This window comes from Manihot esculenta, chromosome 10 (genome assembly GCF_001659605.2).
Source record: "Manihot esculenta cultivar AM560-2 chromosome 10, M.esculenta_v8, whole genome shotgun sequence".
Classification (NCBI taxonomy): domain Eukaryota; kingdom Viridiplantae; phylum Streptophyta; class Magnoliopsida; order Malpighiales; family Euphorbiaceae; genus Manihot; species Manihot esculenta.
In genome coordinates, this window is record NC_035170.2 from 1,758,951 (window position 1) to 1,769,957 (window position 11,007).

Genomic DNA, 11,007 nt, shown 5'->3' on the forward strand with positions numbered 1-11,007 from the left:
CCACTCACTATTAATTTATATTACCATAAAAACAGTCTCCATAATTACTAGGATACTCATCAACTATTATATACATCCATCCAATAATTAAATTAAATATTTTTTAATAATTAATTTGATTTATTAATAAATATGATATAAGCTTTTTTTGGGGTAAATTTCATTAAAATCAATAAAAATTAAAAAAAAAAGAAATTCAGACATAAAAAAAATACCAATTTGCGAAATATTAGAATAAGCAACAAAATTACAAGAAAAAATATGTCACAAAATTACAAAAAGATGAAGACGTCCCTGGTATTGTCCTCACCCTAGAAAAAAGCCCCAACAAGAAAACATCATCATCACCGTTGATTCAGCATCAGCTCAGTTAGATACATATTGCATGAATTCATAATCAGACTCGATCTCAGCCATTGTTTCAGGCGCCAAAACCACCTCCAGATCAACGCTTCCGCCGCCTTCCCGCCCTGGGAAGGCAGAGATCTTGCCGTCAAACTTGTTGGCCGCACCACTCCTAACGGCCAAAGGTCGGCCCCACCCAAAATCATTATCATACATTGGAAATCTAGGTGAGCTACCCATTGTCATTGATGCGCCATCAAAGTTCCCCAGCGGGAAACACTTTGGATTTTCCTCCCAATTCTCCACGAAACGACGCACCATTGTGTCTTTGTGAGCCATAACGTTCTTATTTAATTGTTCGGCGCACCATCGCAGATCTTGAGACAACACGTCGCCGGCTGTTGCGTACGTCGGAATGCTTTGAATTGCGTTTCCGAAATAAAGTGGATCCAGTTTCGGGTTCAACCGGTGCCGGCAATTCACCGCCATTCTGAACGTTGTCGTTTTAGTTGGGCTCAGCTTCCTCGCCCGCGTCACAGCCTTCCACAGCAGCGCGCACAGAGATTGAAAAGAAGAAATCTCCACCGACGCTGAAGAACTGTTGCTGGACTCCATTTCTTGAGGTTTCGAAACGGCATTCTTGAACCAGTTTTCAAGAATTGCAGTCATCGTCGATTTTTCATTGATTTGATGATGATAAGGATCGTTACTTTGTTTACCCATTAATTCCACAGCGTCAATGCCTGAATTTTCAATCCATTTCCTGTTGTTAGCTCTGGCTTTTAGCTTCAAAATGGATTCTCTGCTAAAGCTAAAGATTCTTTCACTCAATGGCTCGTTTTCATTAAACGTCACCTTCGGTCCACCCTCGGGGACTTGAAGCACCTCCGGGGAAATCAGCACCGAGTTTCTCGAAAAATCAGGCTGCAGCCGCCGCGAGATTTTCTTGATTCCTCTTGAAAGCTCAGCGAAAGTGTTAAAGAAGTTCCAGAAAGAAGTTCCATCAGTGACAGAGTGGTTCAAGGCACAGCCAATGAAAACTCCGTCAGCTAGCTCAGTCACCTGAACAGCCAAGATTGGCTTGTAATGTCCATCATAACTAACCGTCCGATCAAAAGCAAAGAAGCTCTTGACACACTCCGGGACATGAACAGGAGAAAGAATATCGCGAATGGAGAGATGGGTAGCGCTGGCGTGCAAAAAATCAACCCCAGCATCATTGCAGGTTATGTATACGTAGCCATTGGAGTCGGTTCTCAAGCGACCAGCGAGAGGAGGGAAACAAGAAAGTGTTTGAGAAAGAGAATTCTTAAGAAGGGAAACAAGGGAATCAATTGGAATAGGAGGACGAGTGAAGAGACCACCCTTTTGAATATAATGGCAAGAGAGCATAGGGAGGTCAGAAACAGAAAGCTTGAGGTCTTCCATGGCGGATTTCTGATCAGGGAAGACAGTGCATTTGGAGACAAGAGTAAGAGACGACGGAGATGGCGGCATTTTCCTTCTTTGAATGTCTGGCTTTGGCTTGCTTGCTTGACTGACTGTATGAGAAATTGGCAAGTAAGAAGAGAGGATGCATGGAAGAAGAAGTGGATATGGGTATTTATAGGGAAGGGTCATTGGATTGGGTTCATGAACTTGGAACATTGGGATTTTCTATATTAGCTTTTGTCATTTAAATTAGTGAGGTCAAGACACAAGAGGTTTTGATTTTGTTTTTATTTTATTTTATTTATTAATTAATTAATTATTGATGGGATTTTAATAATAAATATTACAGGTGTATCTTTCTCCTGCAAAATCCAGTTGCCAAACGTTACACTGAGTTTCTGTGTTTAAGTGCTAGATGTTTATGACCAGATTGTCCTTCAATGCTATTAAAGATGGAAGAATGCTTTTCATTTGAGAAATTTCTTACAATACATGGGTGTAAATTTAACCCTTTTTTTCGGGTAACTTAATTAAAAAATTTTAAATTTGTATTTATTTAATTATTAATTTTTGTTAATCTTTCAAATATTTAATTATGAAAAATATATTTTATAATTTGACTTGTTGACATATGTATTTAATTATATATATAAATCTTAAAAACAAAAAAATTGGGCACTAGATTTTTGAATCTGATGTGAGATTTTTTTGTAAGATAATGAGATTCTGTTTCATGATTTGAGGATAAAAAATAAAAATAGAAAAAAGAGGACATCGTAGTGAGATTTTCCCTTCAAATCTCAGGAGTATCAACTCATGTCTACCTTGAGATCACACCAAAGCCCGTATCTACAAGATATGCACAGCATCAAATTGCCCATCCTCGTTAACCCTCAGATTTTGTGTCTGCTTCATTTATTAACCCACACAAACAGATATCCAAAATTAAATAGTTAAAAATACGACTCAAGTTCGAGAATGCATCTAATGTTTCTTTTTTTTTAATTTCTTTTTTTCTTCCTGTTAGTTATAACCGTTTATTTAGTACAGTGTCACATATTTTTGTCATTCAAACTCATACGTACGGATACATCAGAGCACCCCTCCATATCAGACGGCTATTTAATTCTTTTGGCACGCATGCTGATAAAACTGTGAAGTGACTGAATCAACTATTCTTCTTACATCATATCACTGGACTGTATTATTTTCTGTTGAGTTTGTGCTCCTGATTGATCCGGTCTATTCTAAATATTCGAATTAAGGTTTGAGATATTGAATTGATCTACTTGAAAATGGCTTGATAGACTTTTAATATATATATTTTTTTAAATCTCGATCTATTTTTTCGATACAGAAAGTTCAATAATCATCGGTACTTAAAAAAATATTTGAAAAGATAATTGAATTTTTATAGAAATTGAGTAAATAAAAAAAACTATAGCACTTACAAAAATGTATGTATAAATCATGCATGCATATGAACTTTCAATAGAATAAAAATAATTTAAATTTAAAATAAAGATTTGCATGGCAAATGATTAATATGGTCGTCATTCTTGCAATGCCAAGAAAGGTCGGCTAACTTAATTAGAATCTAAACTGTCATTAGTATAAAGCTAATCCTTAACTGTATTTTGCTTCTTCAGATTCATATTCTTATTATTACTACATGATTTCTATGGTCGGTTTATTCATAAGAATCTTCTTACAACCGCCATTTCTGATTTGTCGGCGCCTGACAATTTCTGTAAGAGAAAAAAAAATAAATTAATTTTTTTTTATATCAACTATATACCCACATTTGGATTTATATTAAATTATTTGACTTGATTCTCAATTTTTATTTATTTATTTATTCTTTTAAATAAGTGAAGTGTCTAAGTGCGAGGACCCCAGTGGAAGTTATATTGGTTGACATCTGCAACATGTGGGACAGTTCAAGAACAACTAAGTATGTAAGAAGCATCTGATTGGTCCTAAAATATTATATTAATATTAATTAATTAAATTTGTTATTGGTGTTGGAATTAATGCATGGTGTCTAAGTACTAGGACCCAAAAGCAAGAGCAAGTGACTAGTAAAGTTGCACTGAACCTTGACAAGATTTATAGTTACATGACAGTTCAAGAACAACCATGAAAATTGAAAATTTTTAAGTTCTTCACCTTTAATTCTTGGGTATTGGGTGTTAATTTCCTGCACAGGTTTTTTAGTCTGGATCCATGCATATTAGAGGTGGCAATTCTTAACCTACCCAATTTGTAATTTATTTATTCAATTTTAAATTTATTTTATCTTTAAATTAAAAAATTAACTTGATGGTGTATATGATTTGACTTAATTAAAATAAATTTTCCTAAATTTATTATATCAATTTAAATTTGATGAGTAAAATTTCATTTTAGATTATATGTTTTAGGAAATTAATATTTTGACTTGAAATGATAAAAAATGCAAAATTTTAGAATAAAATAATATTTTATGAAATGATTTTCGATGGGAAAGGCCGGGTCCGGATGAGGAAAATAAGTCCGAAGTCCACCGAATCTTTCTTGAAGTAAACCAATATAGATTACGCGTTTTAACCATTCAGTCAGAGAATCAGGCCGGACAGACCTCACACGCGGACCTTTTTGAAGGAAGTTCAGTCTGGTGATGTGACCAGAAGAATGAGAACATGATTGGTCACTTCGCAACCATGCCCGCGTGAGCGCCGGATAAATTAAATGACCGTTTGATGTGGAGAGCGATTCTGACACATCTGTATGTACGGACCTAAGTGACAGAAACAAATAGTACTGTAGCAGAAAAACAGTTAAATGTCACTAGCGGATAAAAGAAAAATGATAAAAGGGAGAACGTCTTTATGTCCATTTAAACTTACACAACCACTGTGAATCCTATTTTATAAATTTCAAAACATCAATTTTATTGTTAATTATTTCGATATGGAATTAATCACCTGAAATTAATTTAATAAATAAATTTTTTTATACAATCACATTAATTTATATTAAATAAATAATTAAAAAATTATTATTTAATCTTTATAATATAAAGAAAATTTCCTTATCTAATTTATATCGTTTGACTTTAATGTTTAAAAATGTGATCTTGAGTTATTTGTTACATTATTTATGTGATATATGTAATTCTATGTTTAAAATTTCATTAAAAATAAGAAAATAAAAATAAAACATAGGTCATTTTCTGTGGACATATAATTAAATGTAGATGTCGAAAAAGAAACATTAAATTCAAAGAATTTATTCCATTGCTGCCGCCAATTAAATTAACAACCATATATATTGACTTTACAACTTCAATTATCAAATGAATATAAGACTAAATACCAATGAATCTTGTACTCCAAAAATTAAAAAAAAAATAATTAAATCATTCATGGTACCTAATGCTTATATGTCTCTCATGGGTCAATTTTATTCGTAACAACAATAATAGATATAACTCATCTACATCCGATTCGAAACGATAACATCCTTTTAAAATTAAAGATTAGTTTATTATAAATATTTTATAAAAAATATATAATAAATTATATATTAAAAGTAAACGCTAATTATTTCACTTTTATTTTTTTTATAAATTTATGGCTTGATCGAGTCGACAGAAGAATACTCGATCAAAAAAATAAATTTTAGACAATATCAATAATAATAACAATACATTTTTTATACGGTAGACATGACTATATAAGTCAAAGGTTTGACATCATATATAATAAACTATAGTATGAGTCTACGTAGTTAGTAGAGCTAATGTGCTGGTTCATGTATCTTGATTAATTTTGCAACGTTGGCAATGGCATGGATTCTCATTGTAAAGTTCTTTGAACACTCTGCTTTTTGATCGGCCGGCCATTGACGATTGTACAATCTTTTAGTAGTTCACTAAAAATGTATGTTGTAGTAGTAGTTATATTTTTTAATTTATTCATTTAAAATAATATTTATATTATTTTTTAATTATATAAATTTTGAAGATATTTAAATTTACATAATTTACGAAATTGAGAACTAAAATCATTTTTAAAAAAAAGTTTACTCATCACTTAAATAAGCAGATTATTCGGAATAATAGAAACAGGCGGACGGAAAGGAAATCCGAAAACAGAAACCTCTCCTCCGCAGGCAAAACTTCATCGCTTGGTCTTTCTCTCAAATTATGAACATATAGATATTTTATAATAAAATTGTGGTTAGTGTTAAAAAAGAGTTATTAATACGGTACTTTCTAATAATGTCGTAAAATATATTTATCGCACTCATAGATTTAATTTGATATTAAATGCATCTGAATAAATTTGAGATGTCTCGAGTTCTACCCTAATCTTTAATTCCTATTTAAAAAAATATATATTTATCATAATAAATATAAATACTTATCTTATAAAATATAAAGCTCCACTTTGATATATTTTTTTATTTATTCAATAAACCATAATTAATAATTAATATATTTTTTATTTATTCAAAATTTTATTTTTACCTTTTTTATTATTAAAATAATAAGAGTATGATGTAAATATGAGTCTTTACCAATTACTATCAGAATAAATCTACAAATATGAGGAGAGCAAATCCAGATTCATCGTGAGAACTCAAGTTGTTGATCATCCATGAACAACTTGGCTGCTCCATTTGCTTCTTCTCCACACAACCAGTGTCAGCTCTCTTGCAAAATGCATGGGACCACTAAGAATGGGCAAGCTCTTCAAATCCTGAGATTTTATCATCATCATGCTGCTCTATTATGTTCAGTTTTGAAGATGACGAGAAGATGTTGAAGATGATGAATTTTAGCAGTGAGATGGAATGCACGTGTCACTTTTCACTTGACTAAAAGTCTTGAGCTATATTGGATACGGAAAAGTGCTCGATAAGCTTTGAAAGGGAATTTACAAAGCTTTTGCATGATGATTTTTCTTGTTAAATTGTCATGAATGGGTTAACGACAGTGAATTTCTGAAAATGTAGATGCTGAGATTTTAGGGATACGACACATTGTCAGTGATGCAGTTGATAAAGAAAATGAGAGGAGGCTACTTTTGAAGAACCCAATTGCTTTTGTGGGTTTGGTGGTTTTTGTTTGCTGCTTTTTATTTTTTAAATTTTTGAAAGTAAAGGGAGTTACTCATGCATTGATAGAATCATGCAACAATACATCAGCTAAAATAGATGGAGGGCAGAAATTCCATATATTCGATCTGATACAAAATAAAAACTCGTGCAGAACATGAACGCATTAATTCACAGATTTTCTGACATAAATTATAGAGATACTTGGAATCTTTTTTAACAGATTTTTTCACTGTTTACTGCTTGTTGGTGATCATGATTCATATTTTGGACTTCTTGTCCCTGGGCATTCTAGGAAATGAAGCAATGAAGCTTTACAAGACTGTTAACAGGAGAAAGGTTTTCAAGGATGAAGAGAGGAATGATCGCAATGTTGGCAGAAGAACTTGCTTCTACAGTTTTTATCCCGTTGGATAGAGCTTTCAAACATGATTTATGGCTACAATTTAATAATAGTTTGCAGAGAAAGAGTGATATACATGAAGTGGCTTCCCAAGTATTGGGTTTCTCAACGATTCCTCGAACTCTTACCTCAGATATTACATCAACTAGTAAAAAGATATCTGGGTGTACATTATATTTTTCAAAGGATGTAGATGGAGTTCTGGTAGCTTATAGAATTCCATCAAAAAGACTCACTCGTAGTATGGATGGGATAATTATGGATGCGGATTTTTGAGAAGTCAGTTTAGCCGGATGACAACGAAGAAGGTTAATTGAAGTTAATGCTAAACTCTTACAGAAGCTGAAGCTGTATCTGCTTTACCTGTGCATTATAGTTTTCTAATCTAGGATTTTTAGAGATTGTTAAAAACTTCCAAGCCTCCAATTTCAATCCACCAAAAATTTTCTCATTGAAGCCTCAAATACCTTTAAAAACTCTCTTTTCTCCCAGATAATAAAAGATTATTAAGACTTAAAAATCATGAACAACCTTACTTTTATAAAACCATAATTTACAAAAACTTACTTTACTCCATCTTCTTCCAAACACAGTTAATCTGTTCACTGATTTCTTAATATATTTCATTCACCTTTTCCCCCAAAAACCAACATGACAAGGTTAGTTCGGCTATCTTCTACAAACCTTCACCTACTTATAAACAGTGTCTTTCATCAAACCAAATTATGAACAACCTTACTTTTATATTTCATTCACCTTTTCCCCCAAATACAGAGAGTTCAGAAACAAGAAATTGGGTGCATTATATGCAAGAAGGGGCTTCAGATGTTTGCAGAACTATAAACAATAAAGCCAAACGAATTCCCATTCGCTCATGATAGAAACCCTTCTCCAAACAAAAAGGGTCTGATTATGAAGTGGTAAGAGAAAGTATAGTTATTGGGATTCCTCCCAAGTTAAAAGAAAAATACACCAAAAGTCTCGCTACTCCACATTTCTGAACCTCTACTTCTGTGGTTACTCGGCTGGAAATGAACAGGCAAGAGTACTTGCATCACGTGCTTACAAGAGAGAGAGCTTAATACTAGTTAAAATTTTTCATACCAAGTTTCAAGAGTTCCGAAATGCAACTCTATTCAAATTTCTGCTGTCTGATGTCGGATTTCAATTAAACGCAACGCTCTATAAGACAAAACAACACTCAGAGCACGTCACTGTCCAACAAGACGATGATGATGATGATAATTAAGAACTTCCCCCACTACATCATATAGGAAACTAAATTACTGCTTACGTATGAAAACTTGCAGAACAGGTTCTGCCTCAAACAACACATATTAACACTTGCATGTTCACCAACAGCTAGCCTAGCAAGTAACAAAAACAACAGCGGCAACGACTTAAATTCTTTTCACCATTTGGACTGTTGGAAACCATGTCCGCATCAATATCCAAGATTAGTTGTTGTTTACCAACAACTAGCCCGTTGAAGAAAAATATACAACAAAATAAATAAGCAAGTAGGATTAATTGTTCTGATAGCAATGAAAAGAACAACCGAGAAGGATGAATTTTAGACCCAACAGACAGACAGAAGCTAGCATATTGCGAAAGAGCCAAGAGAGCAAGAATTTGTAGACAACAGCTAACTTAAGCACCTAACTTTAGTAAAAAATTAATGTAATACAAATATAAATCAAATCCCACAAAAACTCTTTTAGATTATAAATCAATATTAGCTTAGAAATTGGCACCACCATTTCAAGCTAAGCTAAGGTACATACGAGAAAACATTTGGCAGATTAAGATTTCAAACGAGTACACTAGACTTGCACACTGCAAATGTGCACCAGGAAACACTTGCTTTGCAGTAAGTAAAACATGAGAAATGAATCAGGACAAGATACTGCCTCATCTGACCACCTAAAATGAAGACCAGTAGAGCATGAAACTAATTCAAGCTAGGAAGTTGCCAATAGAAATTTGAGAAGCTCTTAGAAACCTTACACTGTATCAACAAGATAACGAGTGAAATACTAATGTCTATGTGCGAGTCCCAAGTAAATTAAATCCTTCTCCCTTTCATCTCCAGGGAGCATTCCAATTAGAAAGTGTAATATCTATCCGTCAAGCTAGATATATCATAACTGAATAGTAAATGGTGCAAGAACACAGCTCCAAGACTTTATTTTTTTTTTTCTTTCCAAATTGATAAAGTTCTATTCTATGAATAAGGTATTCATTTGATCTTAAACCAAGCATTAAAGTGCAACCATGAAGAAGAGGTATTAGAACCAGAATTTATTTCCTTTCGATTAAGATTATCAAACACCAAGTGGCATTCCATCCCACATAGATTGTGTATATACACATATGTACCATAGAAATCACAAACAAATAAGCACAAGTTACCACTTAAAAGCCTCACCAAACCAGCAATTTATCCATCAATAGTCCACGCGATACTCACTATAATCATCACGCCCTGCAAGGTCATTCTCTACCCTCTCTGCGCTCTTCTCTTCATATTTCAATCCTTCTTCCAATGCTAGACCACCAAGAGCCCCAGTAACCGCGCCCACAGCCAGTCCTGTACCAAACCCCATCTTCCCTCCTTTCTGTCTCTGATCATACGCTGAATAATCAACCGGCGCAGAAGGCCCACCGTAAGTGCCCGTGCGATCAAAGAAGGGCCTTGGCGGGGGTGGGGCCGAGGAGTAATATCCCGAATAATACGGATGGTAGCCATCGTGATAAGAAGAGTATGGAGGAGGCGGAGGTGGCGGTGACGGCGAAAGAGGAGGCGGAATTGTGGGCCCGAATCTGTAATCACGTGGCGCAGGAGGTGGCGGCATAGGAGCAGTGCTGTAGTAATAGTTCTGTGGAGGGATACTATGGTGGTAATCAGAAACCACTGGCGGCGGTGGCGGTGGTGGCAGAGGGCGCTCACGGAAACCGAGCTTTACCCTGATCTTACCTTGAGGACGACCAGATGGGCGGGTCAGCTCAAACGTTCGAATTCTGGTCGAGTCATCTGGGTCCGAGAGTTCCTTCAAGGGCAGCCGGAGGGTGCCGACGAGTGGTTTGGGGGTTTCACTGGGCTTAGAGTGGAATATCTCTAGTGTAAGATAGGATTCCTGTGGAGAAAGAGGTAGAGGAAGCGTGAAGCGCTCGTTCCAAACGGGTCGTGTAGAACCGGAGTCGTCGGACTTGGTAGACAGCCTCCGGTCAGGATACACCCAGAAGACGGCGTAGGCTTTGAGGTCGCCGTTTTTCCAGTTGACGTTCTTGAGGTGCTTGGCGGAGACTATGGTGAGTTCGAGATCGAGAGGCTTCGCCGGTGGCGGGCGACAAGAGGCCATGAAGCAGACGTGCAGACTGTACGCCGGATAAGAAGAGAGAAGCGATGTGGAGTTTGGGGAGTGACGGTGTGGCTTTGTGGGTTTCGGGAGTAGCGTGAAAGCAATGAAGGAAAAGATGAAATGACTGTTTTACCCTCCACGAAGACCACAACTAATAGTGATAATAATGGGGGTTGAGGTGGCTAGGGATGAATTAAAATATATATATCTTTATTTCATAATATTTTTAAAAATTTATTAAAAAGTTTATTCATCAATAAAAATATAAAATATTTAAAATATTCGCAGTTTTTAAGGTTAAAAATAATAAAGAAATAAATTATTTCATATTTTAAATTAAAAATAATGTTTAACGATATTTTA

At 34.7% G+C, this 11,007-nt stretch overlaps 2 protein-coding genes across 2 annotated transcripts; both read right to left on the reverse strand.

Moving 5' to 3' along the window:
• Window positions 1–205: 205 nt before the first annotated feature.
• On the reverse strand, window positions 206–2,033 carry LOC110625174 (protein ENHANCED PSEUDOMONAS SUSCEPTIBILITY 1). Its single transcript, XM_021770725.2, has one exon. The coding sequence runs from the start codon at window positions 1,990–1,992 to the stop codon at window positions 367–369; it is 1,626 nt and encodes a 541-aa protein (XP_021626417.1). The 5' UTR covers window positions 1,993–2,033; the 3' UTR covers window positions 206–366.
• Window positions 2,034–9,568: 7,535 nt separating this feature from the next.
• Window positions 9,569–10,810, reverse strand: LOC110625175 (protein SRC2). The gene has a single exon (XM_021770726.2). It carries the CDS (start codon window positions 10,642–10,644, stop codon window positions 9,730–9,732), a length of 915 nt encoding a protein of 304 aa, XP_021626418.1. The 5' UTR covers window positions 10,645–10,810; the 3' UTR covers window positions 9,569–9,729.
• Window positions 10,811–11,007: the final 197 nt, after the last annotated feature.

Coding starts and splice junctions, on each gene's coding strand:
- LOC110625174 (XM_021770725.2), bottom strand. CDS start 1,992: ATGTTCCAAGTTCATGAACCCAATCCAATGACCCTTCCCTATAAATAC.
- LOC110625175 (XM_021770726.2), bottom strand. CDS start 10,644: ATGGCCTCTTGTCGCCCGCCACCGGCGAAGCCTCTCGATCTCGAACTC.